Source organism: Triticum aestivum, chromosome 6B (genome assembly GCF_018294505.1).
Source record: "Triticum aestivum cultivar Chinese Spring chromosome 6B, IWGSC CS RefSeq v2.1, whole genome shotgun sequence".
Taxonomy (NCBI): domain Eukaryota; kingdom Viridiplantae; phylum Streptophyta; class Magnoliopsida; order Poales; family Poaceae; genus Triticum; species Triticum aestivum.
The window spans coordinates 272,180,717-272,202,702 of record NC_057810.1 but is presented as its reverse complement, the minus strand read 5'-3'; the positions used below and the strand labels follow the sequence as shown (position 1 = coordinate 272,202,702).

The following is a 21,986-nucleotide window of genomic DNA, read 5'->3' as shown; positions in this document are numbered from 1 at the left end:
TAATGGCATTGCTGAGTCCTCATGGCTCACAGATTACTACAACAACAGTTGCAGGTACAGGTTAAGCGATGATCATGACGCGAGAGCGATGTTTGCTTGTTTTGGAGTTCTCCTTCTGCTTCTTCTTCGATCAGGGGATAGGTTCCAGGTCGGCATCCTGGGCTAGCAGGGTGGATGTCGTTTGAGTTTCTGTTTGTGTTCCATCCGTAGTCGGATGGTGCTCTTATGTAAGATGATGTTGTATTCATGTGGCATTGTATGCCTCTTGTATGTATCCCCATCTATTATGTAATGTTGATGTAATAATATCCACCTTGCAAAAGTGTCTTCAAGATGCGCTTCTATCCTTGGTGGGACCTTCGAGTTCCTTTTAGGATAGGGTCACATCCTGGGCGTGACACTCTAACCGAGAGGTCTCTCCTTTAGGGTTTGAGAACCCTTTTTTAGTTGGAGGGTTTGTGAGTATATCAGGCCATAACTCAGGTCCAGCCGGGCCTACATAAGCCCGCAGTAGAAAACCTAGGCCCGGCCCGGCCATCAGGCCTAGTTTTCAGGTCCAAGCCCGGCCCATGAGTGGAAAAGCCCGTCGGGCCTCAAACCATGCCCCTTCCTTCAAACGCATAAATTGCAAGTCCAAGCCCGGCCCGACCTAGCAGTCGGGCTCAAAAACTAGGCCTAGGACCGGCACGCGGGCAAGGCCGGGCCGGGCTGGGTCGGGCTATTTCGAGCTGGGTCGGGTCGGGGTGGGTTTCCCATGGCCAAGTCTATTTGTGAGCTTTTCGCTTGACTTTGTTTTTCAAGGGATAGCTTTTCGCTTGACTTGGTATATGTAATTATGGAAAAAAAAGCAACGGATGACGCCTTTGATAGCTTCTATCAAGCCCAACCAGACCTGCAAATCCTATATGGCCCTATATGGCACCCTTAGCGCCCGACATAGGGTTAACTAGCACATATGCCCGTGCGTTGCAATGGGAGAAAATAGAGATCATGGACATGGATCAATCAACTACAACCCTTGCTCGGAGACAAGGTTGCCAACCATCTTCGTCTTTGATGGCATGAAACTTACAATTTCTATTGTCAATTTTGTTGGACCACAGTTGCCTGTAATTTAAATTTGGGTTAGACGATTCAATGGAGAAGGAAGCAGCAACTGCGGAGCACTCAGGCCGCCGACAGTAGGTTTTATCTTGTCTATCTTAGGGTGCAGGGGGAAGCCCAACCTTCTCTGTCTATCTTAGGGTGCAGGGGGTGCAAGTAGCTGGAGAACTGGGTACTTCACCGGCTTTGGAGGGATGGGTGGGGGCAGCGGCAAACTCGGTGGTGGGGGGAGGGTGAGGCGGTCGTGGGAGCGCGGCCGGCCGTGCCGGCGGAGGCAGGTGGTTCACATCAAGGTCGTGGGGAGGAAGACGATGAACAAATTTTTCAAGAGGTAGATAAGAAGATCTGACGGTTCCTTTTCATCCAACTGCTAGGAGCAAATCGACGGAAAACAAATTCAGTAGACTGTCCCCTGGCCATTCTTTTCTATTATATTAATATTAAAAAAAATTACGATTACTCATATTATGTATACAACAGACTACTCGTGAAAATGATTTTTTAAGGGCTGATCATCTAGGCATGGGTGAGAATCAAGGTAGATATTGTTGTCGAACTTGCAGAGGATTGTTCTGTAGTATGATCTTTTTTAAATATATACCTCTGCCGTTTGTATGCTAGCCTCTTCCTCTTCATGTCTGTCTTGCAACCTTGCCGCGTACTATCACGGGGCCGCTCGACGCTGAGCACGTGGTCACATGGAGGCTGTAATGCATGGAGCGGTGAAGGGCGTACGCATCGTCGTGCGTATGTTTGCTTGGTCTCCGTCCACGTCGTCCGGCTGGCCGCCCGGCTAGACTCGGTCAATGGCGCATTGCGCTCAAGGCTCGACTCTCGTCGCTGGCTTAGTTAGACCAATTAGTGTGGTCGGATCATGTAAACTGATGACGCCAGCGAAAGTAACCAGCCATCCATCCAGTTGTAGGTTACTAAAAAAATCCATCGAGGTGTAGTACGATTGTTTCTCAAAAGGAAAAACATAGTAGTACGATCCTGCCGAAGATCTTTCCGTGGGATATGTTGTACGTGCGCTAGGTGGCTGCTGGGAGCCTGGGAGATCGATCCTGGTGAACCATGATAAAAAACGATCCCGGTGAAGATCGATCGATATTTGCCACTGAACTGACCGGTGGAATATGTGTACGTGCGCTAGGAAACAATCGGCATTTTTTCTTTCGGAAACGCATCGATCGATTGGGATTCTTTTTAAGCGTTTGATTGAGAAACGATCGGCGTTTTCTTCGGAAACGCATAATGCAAACGGGGTATATTAGTACCACCTCACGTATATGTTTAAATTCAAACTGAAAGCATAAATTCATAGAAAGAAAGCATATTATGACGGTGAATCCGGAGACTCAATCCGTATTTTATTACCAGGAGAGATGGTGGTATAGGGCGCACATCCCCTTGTCCAAGCTGGGCTGGCCAGTCTTTTTTTCTATTTTAAAGACACAAAAGAACAGCGTGTGTATGCACGGTGATTCGAACAGGCGATCAATGTTTGCTACGTTAACCAATCGACCACCTGCGCATGACGTGCTTTGTTACTGGTTTGCCTTCTTTTTTTTTCCTGGAACGGTTTTGTTGTGCTTTCCTATTTTTATTCATTTCCATTATACATTTTTTTGCTAAACTTTGTTATAATTCATTATACATTATACAGGATCTTTTGTTTCATATTTGTGAACTTTTTTCTAATACGATGAACTTTTTTCTATATAGCCAGCCTCACCTCACTACCAAAACTCCTGCAACCATTCCCCTATCTCGAGCTTTTACTTCGGCATGGGTCGATAACTAAAACAAGGTAAGCAGTGCTCCTGCTTTGGCCACCAGTTGACGGCGGCGGTGGTTGTAGATGCTGAGAGAGAGAAACCCCAATAAATGGATCAGGAAAAAGACTCTGGCAGCCAATCAATATGATCGGCGGACAAACCCTAAATACAGGTTGGGCGGCCCTCGGTGAAGATCATGGAGATCAACCACCCCGGGGCGACGCAGTGCAGAAGAAACGGCAGTGGCTAGGGCTTAGGACAGCTAGGTCTAATACATGTGGAGGGAATAAAGAGGTAGATTGGCATAATGCGGTGGATGTAGAGAATAAGACTTCGGGCTCCCAGAGATACGGTACGAATCATATAATAAAGAATACAATCTTAACAAATCCTAGCCTACCATAATCTATACTAGTACTCCCTCCGTTTCAAATTACTCGTCGCTGAAATGGATGTATCTAGAACAAAAATACATCTAGATACATCCATATGTGCGACAAGTAATTTGGAACGGAGGGAGTATTTCACTATATGGGCTATCATATAGAAAGAGCTGCCCTAAGCATTCATACGAAAATGAACACCAAATCAAAATTGCCACAATACGAACATGAACAATAAAAATAAAAAATAACTGCATCGGATCACACTAATTTAAATTGCCAGTCATGAAAAACAGTACAGAATATAAGAATTCAAAAATAGCTGCATCAGATCACAGCACATACTTCAATCGAAGATGGGCAAATAAGACTGTCAAATTTAGCACCAAAAATAGCAAATCAGTGCAACAATAATTGCTATAGCTGGCGAGCTTATCCACAAATAGCAATACTATTTCACTGTCTGAAAACTAACAGCTTCCTCAGCCAAATATCTTTAACCAAAATCATCCTCCATTGAATCTAGGGAAGAAAAACCATCAGCATCATCAACTCGCTCTTCCATCGAAAAAGGGTCATGATCCCTATTAAGAGGATTTCTTGACCTTGAACTTCCCAAAACATACTGCCTTGGCCTGCACAAATGGACAAATCAGTAATACGAGTATACGCCACCACCAAATGATTCAGACTTAAAGGTCTAAATACATACCAGGATTTTTCACATTCTAGATTCTACATCTGCGAAGATTATCACGAAGATTATCAATCCTACAGAACATAACATCCAAGTGAAATATCTATCAAAACAGAAAAGAAAAGAACAAAGTATGTCCATATGTGTGTACTCCTTGTTGTCGCCAGGATTGAATGCCATAAAGATTGCCATCACAGCTTGAGCCGTAAAATTTCCATAGAAGTGTCCAAAGATGTCCAATTCTTCAGGTGTTTGAATTGCCTGTTTTAAATCCAACACTAGTTTTCATCATCTTTACAATGTCATATAACAGAAAATAGTAAAGACTAAAATTCTTACAGATGCTGATTCAGCCACATGCTCTTTAAAGTGCCTGTTAAAAACAGGACATAACATCGAGTCTGCAAAGAAAGTATGAACCTTTCTCACTGGAGTGGTGGAAACATTATCACTAATCAATAAAGCCTTTCGCCATGCCATTTCTCTCCAATCAATTTGTTGACCAGATTCATCAAAAAACTGGGCTCTGTTCACAGCATGCTCAAAAATAATCTTATCGGCTTCCGGCAGCATATTATTATATATGGTGATCAGATGAAAAAGTAGGCTTGAATTGTCAACTGGTGAATTAAATGACATGTGACCAAGTAATTCCGAAAGAAATTTCACCAAATCAGAATCATCAATTTCAATTGAATATTTATCAATGACCGTAATGAGGCTAGAGATGTAATTTGCATATCTGTTATTTCTTAAGAAATAAGGAAGGAGAAGGCTCAGCATTCTCTGCAGATCAAGGAATGCATTCTTCAAACTGGCTTCGTGAGTAGGCGGAATCGAGATTATGAATTCCTTATTTCGAATGACAAGGTTTTGCAACTGAAAACAGGCTTTCCAGCTCTTTCTTTTAAGCAGCATACTAATTAGGTATTTAAAAAATCCGGCCAATAGGAATCTTCCGTCATCTGTGGCAACAAGAATTTCAAGCTCAGTATCGATGGTGTAACACAATGTAGTAGCACACCGATTTGTATATGCCTCTACCGGTTCATCATTAAGACATGATCCAGGCCCTACAACACAAAAAGCCATATATTTGTCTAAAAACCAGGAATAAAAACAGAATTACAAATATGATATTAGTCATAAAAATACTAACCAAACATGACAGAAATTGGCGAATAATAATGTCTTGAAAGTTCATCACTTTGAACTGCCACTTGCCATAAAGATGACTTGCTTAAGTTCTTTATTATTATAGCATGTAAAGCAGGAAGGAAGGACACGTAATCCCTAGCCATTTCGATCATGACTTTAGATAAGGGCCTTCTCGCCCATTCCTGAAAATTCGTCAAATTTGCAAAATCATTCAGAAGCTCAGCAATTGTCAAATATTACTCCCAAAACCACACACACCAAAATATTGCAGAACTTATAATAAGCAAATAATGTGCTAAACTAACCTGACAAGGCAGCATTTTGAGCCTTTGTTCTGCAGCACATGTCATTTCTACATAAAGCAACAGCCAAATATTATATGGTGCAAGGATGAGAGCATTAATTCAACTATGTTGTTGACACAAGCAGCACACTGTAGACTAGTCACACAAGACGTTACTCCCTCCTTCCATCTATATAAGGCCTAATGCGTTTTTCGAGGCTAACTTTGACCAAGTGTTAGAGCAATAAGACCAAGTGTTAGAGCAATAATATATGACATGCAACTTACACAAAGCATACCGTCAAATTCGTATGTGAAAGGAGCTTCCAATGATATAATTTTCACATTATACATCTCACGTACTATTAATCTTGTGAATAGTCAAAGGCGGTCTTGAAAAACGCATTAGGCCCTCTATAGATGGAAGGAGGGAGTATCTTAAAACAAAAATCAAAAGTAACCAGGAGCAAAGTGCTGAACTGTCGTTCTGATACGGCGGGATACAAGGACACGCCGGGATGCCAACTTTGCAGTATCCCCCGAATTTCGATTTTTAAAAAATAAAAGAAGAAAACACAGGGATACGCCGGGACACGTACGGGATATGTTTGGGACACGGCCTGGCCCAAAACAGCCTTGGCCCAACCCAGTATACCTAAGCTATTTTGCAGGAACTCCCGCACGCTCTCGTCTCAAGGACGAGGTGCTCCAGCCCAGCCTCCCAGGTCGCACTGGAACGCACCGCCAACCTCCTGGATCGAAGCCGCTGCCACCTGGACTCGTTGTCGCCGCTGCCGCCGCTGCCTGGACTCGTCGCCTCCGCCGCCGCTGGCGCTACCACCAGCCTCGGCACTTCCAGCAGCCTCTCCCCTCTCCTCTTTTCTCAACCTCTTTCTCTTTTATTCTTCAGATTTGCTTATGCTGCTGGATGTTGCTTGCTGGCTTGCTGCTTGCTTGTGCTGCCGCTTATGCTGCTGCTGCTGCTGCTGCTCATGCTTGTATTGTCTTTAATTATGTCTTGTCTTCTAATCTTCTTTACTGTTTGTGTTTGATGTGTTTTGCAAGAAGGATGCAGCTTGCAATGACAACATGGCATGGGGGGATGAGGATCAATCAATCACTTGATAAAAGAGACACCAAATGGGGCACTATTCTCTATTCTGGTCTCTTTCTCATTAATTTTCTATCTTACTTGTATATTACATGTCATATTTTTATTTTATTTTATATATACTCGCCTTAACACCAAATGGCTGTTTCTGAAAAATGCCGTATCCCGTATGTGTATCCCCGTCTTTCCGTCCCCGTGTCCGTGCTTTTTAGATCAGTAGTCGCCGTTCACCTATGCATCAGATATGGACAGCCAAAACAAGATGACAACACAATGCTGGTTAAAACAAGCACAGAAATCAACTACTATAAATGGGGAATTACACCATCCCTCCTAACACTCTGCTGTGATCCACACCCAAAAAAAAACTCCACTTCCCCACTGTTTTGTGAAACAAGAACTCTGCTTTTTTTAGCAATTTGGAGCAATGACTGAATCAGCACAAGGTTTTGGAGGAGCGACTCTACCTTATTGCTACAAAGCGTATGACACAAGTGTTGAAAGTGTTAGGAAATATGCAACTTGTATTCCCTGGAGCAAATGGCCAGTATATTACATGTACAGGTGGTAAATATGCAGGAAACCCCTCATACACTTGGGAAAACATACAGGCTATGCATGGGACATAATTTAACACCCCCTTCAAAATCGGGGTGGATCCGCAACACTAGTTTGGAGAGATAAAATCCATGCTGCGCTCTAGAATGGGAGGTAAAGAAATCTACCAACTGCAACTCGGAAGGCACATGATGAGGAACAGTAACCTGATCCTGCACAACAGCGCACACAAAAGAAGCATTATCACCAATATGCTTGGTGAGCTCATGCTTGATAGGGTCATGCCCAATACTGATAGCACCAGTATTGTTGGCCAATCCTGAAGTAACCACAGTAAGCAAGTCACAAGAGCCATAGTTTGCAACTCAACCTCTCCACTCGAACGGGATACTACAGTATGTCACTTCGTCTTCCAGGCAATGAGAGAACCTCCAAGAAAAACACAGTAAGCAAAAAGTAAATGGCGATCTGAAGGATCACTAGCCCACATAGCATCCAAATAGGCCTGAAGCTGGAACGAACTGGAGCAAGGTAAGAAAAGATGGTGAGAGACCGTGCTACAAAGGGGTATCGGAGGGCACGAAGGTGGCTATAGTGAACCAAAGAGGGGATAGAAACAAAATGACTCCAGATACAGACATGTTAGGAGATATCCGGACAAGTGACAGCTAGATACACAAGGCTACCAACAAGATGATGATAATGTCTCGGATCAAACAAGGGGTCACCATCAGAAGCACAGAGATGAATATTGAGCTCCATGGGAGTCTCAATAGTGCACGCTCTTAATAGTAAGAGCACCACGAGCAAAGAGATACTAGATATACTGTCCTTGAGAAATTAAAAAAGGCAACAAAGGTAGAGGAAACCTCAATCCCGATTAAGTAGCGAAAAGGGCCAAGACAAGATATAAGAAACTGCTAAGACATACCTTAACAAAGAATGTACTCAGTGTCGACGACACTGATGATCATGTCATTAAATATAGAAGAAGAGTCCGGCCACGAGAAGAATGGTGGACAAAAAATCGCAGAATCAGGAGCACTCGAAAAACTAGCGGCAGTCACCACAGAGGCGAAATGCTCAAAACAAGCATTAAGGGCTTGCTTAAGGCCATAGAGAGCGACAACGACGGCATACCTTGCCATATGGAACGAAATACCCGGGCGATGGCTGCATGTAAACCTCCTCACACAACTCACCATTAAGAAATAAGAAATTGCTAAGACATACCTTAACAAAGAATGTACTCGGGGTCGTCGCCACTGATGATCATGTCATCAAATATAGAAGAAGAGTCGGCTACGAGAAGAATGGTGGACAAACATCGCAGAATCAGGAGCGCTTGCCGAAAAACTAGCGGCAGTCACCACAGAGGCGAAATGCTCAAAACAAGCACGAGGGGCTTGCTTAAGGCCATAGAGAGCGACAAAGACGGCATACAATGCCATATGGAACGGAATACCCGGGCGATGGCTGCATGTAAACCTCCTCACACAACTCACCATTAAGGAAGGCATTGTGAACACCAAGTTGAGAGCCAGACCAGGCGAGCAGAGGCCACAGCAAGAACTGTGCGAACAGTGGTCATATGGCTACAGGCCCTAAAGTCTCGTCATAGTCACATACCATGCTCCCGTTGAAAGCCATGAGCCATTAGACGAGCTTTGTAGTGCTCAAGAGAACCATCGGCGCAAGTCTCAACCTTGTAGAACCACTTACAAGTGACAGGATGAACACATGGAGGAAGAGAAACAAGATCCTGCGTGTCGGTGCGCTCGAGAGCAGCAATCTCCTCGGCCATTACAAGCTGCCATTCGGGATGAACAACAACATCACGATAAGAAATCGGCTCAAGAACAAAAGCACGAACACGCAAACAAGCACGTAAACCATAAGTAGGCGGAGAGGAAGATGGCACATCAAAAAGAGATGGTGTATCTTAGACTCATCCACAACATGTGTATGACGAGTATAAAAGTGAAAAGCAAAGAAGAATGCGAGGCGGAATCACCAGAATTGACTTGAGTGATGGAGACGAGGAAGCGACCAGGAATGAAGGTGTGGAATCCTATGGCATATGAGAGGATGAACAGTGTGAGGTAGCCTCAGGTGACGAACAAGGCGAAGAAACCATAAGAGATAGAGGTGTCAAATCTGCAATCGGTGGGTGAAGAGTGAGACGGTGGGTCAAAGTGGGGGATGTGTCAGGAAAAGTGAGTTAAGAGAGATCCTCCATTGAATAGGTGAGGAAGATGGACGTGGGTAGAAGGGACAAGACTCATCAAGTCACATCCCGAGAAATACACATCAGACGGCCGACTGGGATTCCAACGACGATACGCGGGTAGAAGACACTCAATAGACTGACGGTCAGTTTGGTCCGTTCACATGGGGCAAGGACATAGCAAACACAAATAAACGAAGCACTGGATAATCAAGTGAACGATCAAAAAGACGCTCAAAAGAAACGCCACCCTTTAGAGCAATGGATGGTTGAGGGTTGATGATATAGGTGGAAGTGGAGACTGCCTCAGCTCCACCTCCATCACCTCCGTTCCATCAACCACCATAGTTTAGACGACGACTTGGCTTCCCTTCCCTTCCCGGCCTTCCCTTATCCAGTAGCAGTCGTGGCGCGCCGCGAGGAATGGACACCATCATAATTACCCACACCGAGCGAGGAGGCGAGGGACGGTTGGACGACACTGTCACAGTCCACGCATGAGCGAGGAGCCAGCGAGCGAGCGAGCGTCGCCTTCACTTCACGAAATCACGAGACGGGGAGGCAAGTCGCCCGCGCGCAGCATCTGTCGGATCAGGTGGGTAAAACAAAGAGAAAGAAAGGGGACACTGCCTTTGATGTCCTCCTCCTACTCCTGACTCCCAGTGCGTCATCTTCCTCGCGCACCTCCTGTTGTCATTCTCCCTCCCGGCCCAAGGTCTCCTCCTCTCCCCAACCAGGGTCATCAACGTACATGATATCTCAAGATAAAGATTACTGAGCTCAGCCACACCATTATGAGCATGGGCAAAATGGCAAGAGAACTAAGCGATCGTACCCAACTCAACAAAGACTCCACACAACATCTTATAGATATACTCTCCAACAAAGTATGCACGGAACACACGAATATGCGTAGAGAACTAAGTGTGAACCATGGGAGCAACACACTTGTACTATATAGATAAGACCTCACTAGGAGAAACATAAAATATATCCATGTGTTGGGAAAAATTATCCGTAGAGATAATATAGTAGCAATGACCTCTTTTCAAGGCAAAGGTAGCTGGACCCCAGACATCAGAGTGAACAAGGTAGAAAGGACACTGAGACACAATCTCGCTATAAGGAGAAGGTAACTGGACCTGTTTACCAAGCCAACAATCCTGACAGTCTAAAGACACACCGCTGAAGAAGATTCCAAGAAGACCATATCGAACCAAGGATGAGAGACGAGAGCCACAAGTGACCAAGGCGATGATAAACAAGCCACAAGTGACCAAGGCGATGATAAACAAGGCAACAGAGGCGAGGAGACTGGTGGCAATGACAGTGAAGAGAAGGTGAAGCCAGTAAAGCTTTACTCCCAGAGGCTCTGGGAGTCATGACGCCGAGGGCTAGCACCAAGGAGAGCATACTTTGACGTTCCAAAACAGAACATGAGCCATAGTCAAGAATGACATGACAACTACATCAACAATCTGACCACCAAAAATGAGTTGCATGGTAAGTCGAGGAGCATGAGCAACACCAAGAACATGAAAAAGACCAACCGCTAAGAATGCGTCGGCCAATTACCAGGAGTAAGGTGCCATCAACAGTAAGAACATGAATAGGAGAATCAATAGATCAAATAGGAGACAAAGTGGGTGAATCATGAGTCATATCAAAAGATGCTCAAGTATCAAGAATCCACAAAGATGTACCTGCCTGTGTAGAAGGCAGACTCACAATCCCAGAAGAGTATACTCAGACCAGCAAGAACAAATCGGTGGAGAACCAGAGGACGTAGCTACCAGGCATCAAAGTTGCGTAATCTCCTGCTCAGTCAAGGGCTCAACTAAAGAGGTCAACATAGATGCACCCGATAAGGATAATTAGAGGCAATAAGCAGGTCACTAAGTCACGCAATCTCCTAAGACGTGAAGCACCCGACAGAAGTAGTAGACTTGGCAGCACCAAAAGTGGAGCAGCCGCCGCCACCTATGGAAGCCGCAAGAGGAGACGGTGTAGCATTACTAGTATCGTCTATAGAGGCCGGTGGGGAAGAGGTCGCATGCATACAAACACCAAGCGCTTGACTGAAGCACGACCACCACGTCCATGTGCAGAGGCCGCGAGAAGAGTCGCACAAGAGTGGCCATCTTTTAAAGTCAGTGTAGAGCAACCATCCCCACAAGCACAAGTCATAAGAGAAGTCGTTTTATAGAGAAACCAACACAGCATGCAGAAGACATCAAAGGGGATGACATCACAGATGGACAAGCACCAAGCACCAACAAACAACGCATGAGCAAGACAGGGCCAATGTAAGAAACAAGGTCCGTAGTTCGCTGGTAGAGAGAGTGATGCGGATCCGACAGAAACATCACACCAGATTGAGAGGAACCGATGCGTCAAGCACCATGTGGCATCTATTTTTTCTTCTTCTTTAATCAATCTAGTCAATGCTCTTATCAGCCAACAGAAACCGACCGAGGCAGGGAATCAGCTCGCACAGGAACAACAGACCTAGCCCAGCGGGCCTATCAGGAGTTGGACCAACGTCATGTGGATGGGGCGAAGCAGGGAGACCAGCCAACGGTCGACACGGGTGAGCAAGTGAGCTTTGCGATCCAGTCGGATGGGGGTGGTTGTTTGCGGCTTGCATGCGAACAGGATCTAGCGGGCGTTGACCTAGAGAGCCAATGGGCGAGCATGTTAATGGCAGGCGTGCAAGGCATGACCAGCTGGAAGTAGCATGGCAACTAGACAAAGCAGTAGCCAGAGACAATAGCGGCAGGAGCAACACAGTCAGCTAAGAGAGGATAATGTAAGATGTGGAAAATTGTTAACATAGTTCTCCCCTCTTCCTTGGAGGTATTGGCATCTTATGTGTTTGGTAGGATACTGATCTTTCATTATTCCAAGTGAAAGAGTAAGAATTTTCCTTCCCTCTATGTAGTATCCATATCAAATTGCCATTGTCTCCCAAGAACAATGGCTCCGCGGCCTATACGGATTTGATTCCCACCGCGTTTTCTGCCCTCGGCACCTCCATTTCCCACCGCCCCCATTCATCGCCACATCTCATTCTTATAAGCGCCACCGCATACGCCTCTCAACTTCACCTTGCCTCAAATCTCACCTTCCTTCCTCCCCTCCAGTCTAGAGTCTACACTGCCGGTTCGGCAATCCCCACTGACGAAGCAATTCAACACCGCAAACTGGGAGATGGACGCCACCGCAACGCCGCCACGTGTTCACCCATGCAGAGGCATGGTCCACCCGTCCCTGCCAAACCAAGTACGACAAGGACGTGGCTTGGGCAAGAGGTGGACGCCACCAACAAGGCAGGGATGGCAAAGAAAGGGGTTGGACACTTAGCCGAAATGGAAGGCCAAACCCGCCTATGTGGAGTAGGGGGTACTAACCACCACAATACCAATAAAGGGAAGACCAAGAAGGTGAGGCACCAGCCATGGCATAGGTGAGAGCCAAACCTCGCCTACGCATAGTGGGGGGCGAGGGCAACTACCACACTATTCATCACCCAAGGTGAAGAACAGATATTCAACACCCACCCTATTTCTACACCACTAGACCCATATTTTTAAATCCCGTAAATTTTAGTATTACAAAGGAAGTAAAGAATAACATAAGGCAATGTATATCTACCATAAAAGAACATGATTTGAAATTACAAACCTGAAACACACGGCATAAAAAAATACATATAAATGTATTTTTGTAGTTCTATGACTCATATCATGATTTTCTTATGTCGGTATTTGCATCGTTAAATCAATATGAAGGTACCTAGAAAAATGTGGTTGCAAAATAACTTATTACGTTGAGTATATATATGAACTATCTAGTTTCAATGTCTGCTTGTCAAATCATAACAGATATATGTGCCAAATAGAAGAATAAATTTCGAGTATGTGCACAACATATATGAGAGGGGGGGGGTAATTATAAAAAGGAGCAGTTTTAGAGAATAAGAGTACTGAAGAAACCATTTTTTTCAGCACATGATAGAACTTATTTTGTTTAAATATGCTAGGGTTTATCTCTACCTTAATAATAATAAAGCGCCTACCGCTTCTGGCTGTCTGTCGTCGCACATTTTGCAAAAAAAATGTGCAGATGGGATGCCTCCAATAATCATGACTCAAGACCCCAACATGGCATCTCATCTATGTTGCCTCCAACTACATCTCTATACTAATGATTTTGTTCCATACTATGGCAAATTCTTTTGCTATGACTTGTGTAGAAGTTGCGACGGAAATAAGCACTTGAGGACAAGCCATCCACTTCTTTTTGTCTAACCTTATTTGGAATGGGTGCGCACCTTATTCATTGCAATGGAGTAACTGTATGACCCATAACTCTATTATGTAACTTTTGTTGTGTTTTCAGTAGCAACTTGGACAACTTCATCATACTCACTTCCATTTAGCGAAGGCATTCTTTCTGCTAACTTCTTAAATTGCTGGCAAGACCAAATCAAACAACAATCAAAATGCCAATGCTCGCATACAAACTTCAAAATGCATTCGCTAGCAACATTCGTCCACTTTAACGACAAGTATAAACTTGGGCATGACCAACATTTACAAGAACTACGTGCACATGACCTAACATGTAACTGAAATTTCTCAAGCAAATTCATACACATCTCCAAAACAGAATTTGAAATAGGCAAAGAGAAAAAAGCCAGGGCTAGGCGCCATCTGGCTGTAGGGGGGAAATGATCAGCCGAGACCGATGTCGTCGTCCGGTCCGCCTCATTATAGCCGTTGGACGAGTCAATAATCCTCAAAACTCATCTTCCATCTCATGCGCTCCGCCCTACCTCGTCTACCACACACGCTTCGTCGGTGTAGCCGGCTCGCCAACGCCGACGACCATGACCATCAGAGCAGTCAACGTTGCTGAAGCCAGCTCATCGTTCAACCACCCCCTCGTCTGCAACAACCGACATTGCTCCAGCCGGTTTCATAGCCGACCACCACCGCTTGCTGCAGCTGACTTCGTCGCCGGTCACCACTATCTCGACACCTCGTCATAGCAACCTGTTCACCCCTAGCCACCACAGCTGCCACCCCTCGTCGCAATAGTCGACCTCACATCATCCTGATGCTTCCCGACGAGCGGCCTCGCAGCACCAATGCTCCCGCCGGCGAGCGACCTCGCAACATCCTATGCTTCCAGCGAGCAACCTTGCAGCACTGGCACTTCGGTCGGCGAGCGACCTCGCAGCATTGATGCTTCCGACGAGCAGCCTCACAGCACTAGTGCTTCGGTCGGCGAGTGTCCTTGCAGCATTCGATGCTTTCGCCGCTGCCCCGTCATGCTCGTCCACGTTGTCGCAGTATCGCCACGATTCTTCGACTCCGACGGCTGTGGGCATTGACGCGTGTCTTGTAGCACTATCTCGCAACACCGGCACCACCCTTTCTTGCATGAGCTCACACGCATAGTGGAGAGCCCCGCAGCACCCGTCGCCGGAGTAATCGTCGCCCCAACCATGGTGGCCTAGAATGTCCGGTGGCGAGACCAATGGGATCCGGATTCCAGAGGGAGAGAGAGACGAGAAGGGTGGGTGTTGTGTTGGAGACGTGCGGCTGGAAAGTGTTTCGTCAGGATAAGGAAGAAGAGGATAAGCAGTGCATGGGCCCTACGGGACACCTCTCTCTCACGCCATGAGGTTGTCGGGCAATTGTTACTCGATGGGCAATCTAAGAGCCCAAAGGATGGTGGCATCAGTTTAGGATAGCTCGAACAATGGTGGCAGCGGAAGGACGATGGTGTCGATTGGACAGGAAGAGGGGTCACCGTCGGAGAGTGTCATGGTCAACGGGGCCAAACGAGGAGCTTTGCAACCGAAGCAAGATGCTTGGTGGCTAGACGAATTGCCTCTGCCGACAACCGAAGGGTGCCGGCAAAGGCGGAGCTTCAAGCGGCGACGACGTTGCCGTAGGGATAGGTGGTGACAGCGGCGGCTGAGTGAAAATCCAAGAGCCGGGAGGCACGATGCATCGAGACAAAGAGAACGACAAATCATTTTTTTGGGCGACTCATGGTAGGATCATGGGAGGCTGACATGGTGGCATTTTCCCTGTAATATGTGTGTGAACTTCAGTGGCAATTCGATATACCCTTCATTCTAAGTGGCTCTTGCTCGAGGAGCTGCCCTACCCCGAGCTTTTTCCATCGTGAAAGAGGTGGTGGTGGCTAGAAGTTAAACCCACCCCCAAGCTTGGCTTAATTTCACGATTAAGCCACCTATAAGTTGCAAAAGAACTGTCCCTTATTATGTGCAGACAAGCTGGGCCCAGCTGATGACACAGTTTATGCATTATTATGATAGATACTCAACAGTTTAAACTAGCAACAGAACTCAAAAATTTAAACTAGCAAAGTAACTACTGAGTACCATGGTAGCGACGAATAGCAAAGAGAGATATGCGGTCATGTTCTGGCTTTTCCCATTTCCTCTCTTGCAATACAGAATATAAAACCTGCATAGAGACATTATAATAAGGGTTCCCTTGTAATAATTGTTAGAATTAATTTTGTCATAGTCTTAAACATGTGCATGCACGTCAGAGAGTAGATATGCTAGTTTGCATGAAGCTTCTAGTCCAGCTATATCATAGCTGCTGCATGGCAGTAAGAGCAGTAAAAGGTAAAAGAAGTTTGACTGCTAGTTATCCTAGTAAGGAAGTGTTGCAGCAAATAGTATTAGAAGCAAAGTTGGAGTTTGCATTGGTTGTACAAATCCAGTCATTTGCTTAGTATGCAAGGAATAGCTACTTCTGAGCTGTATTGGTCAAGGTCGGTTCATGTAGCCTATAAATAGGCATGTATACCATCTTTGTAAGATAAGCTTGTAGAGCATCAACAGGAGAAAAGGCTTTGGCTGCGAGGCAGCAAGTCACCAAAACAGCTTGTGTAGTTGGGCCTGTGAGAAACAAGACGGAGAGTGAGAGAGGAGCTGAGTGATTCAGCTCTAACAGAGAGAGGGTGGGAGGACAGGGGGGGGGGGGGGGGGGGGGGGGGGGGGGGGGGGGGGACTCAGCTAAGCTTCAGTGCTACTGTTGTGAGTGTATGAGATACTATCAATAAAGCTTCACTGCTAGTAGCACTTCTGTGTGTGTGTGTGTGGAGTGTGTGTGTGTGTGTGTGTGTGTGTGTGTGGAGTGTGTGACGCATATCTCAGGAAGGGGGAGTTCAGTGATTCAATTCCAACAATAATCATTGGTACAAAGATCTTTTAGATACATAGAGGACAGCGTAGCGTAATTGTCCTAAGCCGATGATAATGGTCGAATCCTACAGAATTGACAATGTTCTACAGGCATACTGCTGCCATTACTGGTTTGTTTATGAAGCTTGTTATTATGCAAAAAAATATAAGAAGCTACCTGGGTGTCCATCACATTACGAAGTCTGATGCCATATTGATCAAAAAGTGTCTGCAAAATGACAACTCTCGCATAGTTAGTCAATGTGCAATCTTTTCAAATACTAAATAGTGGCACTAGCAAAAGAGTACACCTTGCTGTGACGCCTGCAGTCATGAATTACTTTGGTGATGGCAATCGATTCAAGTGCAATCTTGCAAGCTTGAACTAACTCTTGTCCACCCTTAATAGCATCAACTAAGTAGACAGCATCGGGCAACGCAAGCTGGAAATTAAAATTATATAGAATCAACATCACAAAAAAAATTCTAAGAATACAAGATAAATTAAATACATTGATTATCAGCTTGTGTGCAAGCAGCTATTTAGATTACAATAACAACAATCAGGTAATTAAGCTATGGATATATGGCACTTCAAAGTAAAGAGGAACAGAATGCCAAGTAAGACCAGCATAATGAATAAAGCTGCTACAAGATAAGAGTATATACAGATTAAGGAACAAATATTGCATTGGAGTGGCTTATGTCCAAATATATCATGTCAAATAAGCTTCAGTTCAGCTCACCAGCAAGATACTGATGCCATCAATACCCTGACAGTCAAATCCAATTACTATTGCATCGGTACGTGAAGGTTTGAGGAGGCTATTTGGTAGTTTAGAAGGTTCAGTGACAATCTTTATAGCCATGTCTGAGTTCCCAGCCCCTGCAATATAACTCATTAGACATTACCCAGGCCAACAAACTGTAACTCATTAGACATTACCCAGGCAAACAAACCGAACACACAAGGAGCACTGTGGCTAGTTCTTTAAAGTAAAATCATAACAGGAGACCCACCAGCAAACACTAGAAAAATGCAGATTGCCCTCCTGAATAAAACTGTCATAACTTACAATTTACTTGCATCAAAAGTTCTAGTCTATTAGAAATCAGTTCATAACATCGGTTAAACCACCCGGTCAGCTCTCATGACAACATACTTTGAGGTATTCGAATAAAATATGAGATTTTCACTCAGGAAATGTTTTTAAAATAATCTGCAAAGCAGTAAAAAAGTAACAGCTACGATATTCAAATGACCAAATTTACTAGGTTTTCAATAGCAGCACTAGCAAATACCAGTATGCTCCCTCCGTTCCATATTAAGTGTCACTGATTTAGTACACATGCCTAGTAAATTAGTTTAGGCAAGGCACTCTGCACTAGGTGAGACGTGCTAATTTATGCACCTTCGCAGGTAAACATGGTTTGGGACAGTTAGGTGGAGATAAAAACACAACAGCTTCCAAGTGGAAGGAGCTCGTCCTGATGTAGATGGTGAAAACTACGCTTAGCAATTACATCGTCCGTCCCAGCAGCGTTTTCTAGTTCCAAAATCTTAAAAAACATCAGTATGGATGATTGTCTCTCGTCTAGATCTCAACAAAGGGGCGATTACAAAACCGTACCTCCATCACAAACGGCCAGCCCACACGAACCCACCGCAATCAACACACCAATCAACCAATGAAAAACGAAACCCTAGACGGGCGCAACGACAGAAATAGAGGGTTGGTGACGAGATAACAAACCCATGAGGTTATCGTCCACTTCTGTCCCGTCCATCGTCGGTCCCTGGTCGACGTCGGCGGCTGGAACTGAGGCCATCGAGTGCGGAGAGGGGCTATTGACGCGAGGGCGCCTCCAGATCTGGTGTGAAGAGTCAAAGAGGTAGGAGCATCTCCGTTCCTTCGGGTGGCCAGGGACTTAAATATCGCCGCTTCGGCCCAACCGGCCGTAATTTCAGCGTGGGAGGCTCGGATTCCAGCCGACCTCCTAAAGTTCGCCCTCCGGTCGCCGACGTCGGCGCAAATTAAGCCCAAATTCGTCTTAAGTTTGGTGTGCTTCGGCACAGTTGATGAATTTAGTAAGCATCAACTTCTATCCCTATCTTTTGTTTTCTGTTTTTGTTAGTTAAATAAAATAAAATGCCATGTTTTGTTTGTTTTCTGAATTTCCCGTGCAATAAAAAAATGACCCAAAAATAAAAGTTTTCAGAATGCTCTGAAAACCTGACACGGTTTTTTTTGAATATTTCTGAATTTCTGATGCAAATAATACCAGAGTGAGGTGCACCAGGTGGGCACAACCCACCTGGGAGCGCCAGGACCCCCAGGCGCGCCCTCGTGGGTTGTGGTCCCCACGTGTGACCCCTCACTTATCTCTTTAGCCCACATCATCACCCGCCTTCAAAAAAAAATCTCCACTCATCTCTCTCCCGTGTTCTTGAGCTCAAACCGGTGGATTTCGATCTCTTTGCTCGAAACTTCGTTTCCGAAACTGTTTTGGGGATTGTTGCTTGATACGTGACTCCACCATTTGTCCAATTAGTTTTTGTTTTAGTGATTTATACTTTGAATAATTAGCTAGTCTTGGTACTGCTGTAGATGAGTTTGCATGTTGAATTTTCTTAGTGTTCTAAGTAGTTTGAATGCCTGCTATGGCCTCTATATATCCCTATGAGTAGTTGCTATCTATTTTATAAAGTTTTGCTGACAAATTTTTGTCACCCCAAAATTTTTATTTTCAGAAAATTGTACGTGGACACGATGAAACTATTTGGAAGGAGCTCTTTGAGGAGACGATCCTCGGGGGCATCTTCTAGTGGCAGTTCTGCTCGCTGGACTTATGTTGAACGAAGTGAAAGTTCCATGCGTGATGCCGCCACGAAAACATGCTTATGCCCGTGCAATGAATATATGGTGCGTGTGGGCATTAAGGAGGTATTTGAGCAATATGTTCACAATGTTGGCCTCGGTCCCTACCTTTCAGATAAGTGTGAACAATGCCAACTTCTAACTGAGTCATTTGTCAAAGGATTTACATTTTTCTCTCGTGAGTCTAGGGTGTCTTTTAAGCTTTATGATAATCCATTTACCATCGCACTGGAGAATTTTGCTTACCATTGCAAATTACCATATTGGGGTTCGCTTGATGAACCACCGAAGGCTGAGTACAAGTCTTTCTTGAGTAGCCTTTGTTACGGAGAAAATAGGGGAGTAACACAAGGAAAAATAAAGAGCATTCACTTTCCCGCAATCCAGTATTTTGCATTATTTAACGGGAAATGCGTAGTAGGCAAGCAAGACTGTAGCATACTTTGTGCGCCAGACTTGAGCCTCATTCACACCGCTCTCACTGGTGAATGAAATTATAACCTTGGAGCGATTGTTGCACGTAGACTTCAGAATAATGCTAACAGTGGCTGGTTCTATGGTGGAATTATGCCACACATTTGGCACGAGAGCTGGGCGTTTCACCTTTGCCCTTTGACCCTATCCTACCCATGGAGTATTTAGATTTTGCGGCTTTAAAAAGCCATAAGATCCTCAAAGGAAAAATTCATGACTTCACTTATAATTTGTTGTTTAACCAAACCTCTGTTGTGCACACATATTTGCCTGCGCCTGCTCTTTTTGATTATCACAACAAGGGGAGATATTTTGTTCTTAAGAGTGAGGCCCGAGCTCATAACGCAGCAGTGGTGGCAGCACGGCGTGCCGAGGCATCCGCATCGAGAGCCACTATGAGCTTCCACGCAAACTTCTACCCTCCAGGCTACTGACCTATTACCAACTTAGGCCAAAAGCCTAAGCTTGGGGGAGTACGTGTTTCCACCGACTTTACATTCATATTCACATATCATTCCATTTGTCGGTGTTCACACTTTTTCATTGTATCATCCATGCTTATATTTGTTTTCCTGCTTTTTTCATGTGTGTTTGAAAAACTTTAGAAAAAACGAAAAAAGTTAGTTGTAGCAATTTACCTACTATGCATGCTTAGTAGTAGAATTAAAAAGAAAAACCAAAAAGATTTTCTTGTTCTTCTTTTGCTTGTTGGGAGCTTTCTCGTGTAAATAGTTTTTCTCGTTTTTGTTTTTCCCTTTTATTTGTCCGTTCTAGAAAATCAAAAACTCCAAAAATATTTCAGTGTGTTTCTTTGAATTTCTTTTCTTTTTTCGAGTTGTATCGAGGAGAAGACCATGATGAAAATGTTGACTGGCTCTCATATGATTAATTGTTGAACTAATAAGAGCACATTTTACCCTGTCTTCTCCTGTTGAATAACATGTCTTGCAGATTCCAGCTTAGTCCACGACATTCTTGCGCTATTATTATTTTCATATCATTCGGTCGTGCAAGTGTAAGGCAATAATGACGACATCCGACGAACTGGCCGTGGCAGGGAGAAACTGGTATGAACTCGACTTGTTCTGTTTTTGTAAATATGTTTAACCTAGTACCCATGATTCAACCCATTATGATTAAACATGTTTGCAATGACAATTAGATATTATAGTTTCTCATGCCATGCATAAGTAGCTGGGAGTTGATAATGATTTATCTTGGATATCAACATAGCGTTAAAATGATTGTGATGTAGTATGATGATATGGTATCCTCCTCTGAATGTTTGAATGGCTTGACTTGGCACATGTTCATGCATGTAGTTGAATCAAAACCAACATAGCCTCTATGGTATTTATGTTCATGGTGTTCATATCCTACTCATGCTAGTGTCCAATGTTACTTATGCATAATGCATGGTTATGATCGTTGTTGCTCTCGAGGGGAACGCTTGTCAATCTTAATTGCTAGCCTTCGCCTGTACTAAGTGGGAACTCTGCTTGTACATCAAAAACCTTGAACCCAAAGTTATTCCAGATGAGTCCACCATTCCTACCTATATGCGATATTACCCTGCCGTCCTAAGTAAATTTGCATGTGCCTGTTGGGGGAACATAGTAATTTTAAAAAATTTCCTACGCACATGCAAGATCATGGTGATGGCATAGCAACGAGAGGGGAGAGTGTTCGTCCACGTACCCTCGTAGACCGTAAGCGGAAGCGTTAGCACAACGCGGTTGATGTAGTCGTACGTCTTCACGATCCGACCGATCCAAGCACCGAATGTACGGAGCCTCCGAGTTCAGCACACGTTCAGCTCGATGACGATCTCCGGCCTCCGATCCAGCCGAGCTCCGGAGATGAGTTCCGTCAGCACGACGGTGTGGTGACGATGATGATGTTCTACCGGCGCAGGGCTTCGCCTAAACTCCGCGACGATATGACCGAGGTGGAATATGGTGGAAGGGGGCACCGCACACGGCTAAGGAACGATCCGTAGATCAACTTGTGTGTTCATGGGGTGCCCCCTACCCCCGTATATAAAGGAGTGGAGGAGGGGAGGGCCGGCCCTCTTCTATGGCGCGCCCTAGGGGAGTCCTA

At 44.9% G+C, this 21,986-nt stretch overlaps 1 protein-coding gene across 5 annotated transcripts; it reads right to left on the bottom strand.

Moving 5' to 3' along the window:
* Nucleotides 1-3,506: 3,506 nt before the first annotated feature.
* LOC123136906 (uncharacterized) lies at nucleotides 3,507-18,593 on the bottom strand. Of its 5 annotated transcripts, none has more exons than XM_044556413.1 (11): nucleotides 18,288-18,593; nucleotides 17,280-17,419; nucleotides 16,845-16,976; nucleotides 16,712-16,762; nucleotides 15,721-15,805; nucleotides 5,426-5,472; nucleotides 5,122-5,302; nucleotides 4,383-5,035; nucleotides 4,114-4,223; nucleotides 3,978-4,036; nucleotides 3,507-3,900 (listed from the first exon to the last, which is right to left on the bottom strand). In XM_044556413.1, the coding sequence occupies exons 1-10, from the start codon at nucleotides 18,361-18,363 to the stop codon at nucleotides 3,994-3,996; spliced, it is 1,518 nt and encodes a 505-aa protein (XP_044412348.1). In that variant the 5' UTR covers nucleotides 18,364-18,593; the 3' UTR covers nucleotides 3,507-3,900; nucleotides 3,978-3,993. The 5 variants fall into 5 exon arrangements, with proteins under 5 accessions (XP_044412348.1, XP_044412346.1, XP_044412347.1 ...); XM_044556411.1 differs by having other exon boundaries at nucleotides 4,302-5,035; nucleotides 18,288-18,592; XM_044556412.1 differs by having other exon boundaries at nucleotides 3,978-4,006; nucleotides 4,302-5,035; nucleotides 18,288-18,592.
* Between the last annotated feature and the right edge of the window lie 3,393 nt (nucleotides 18,594-21,986).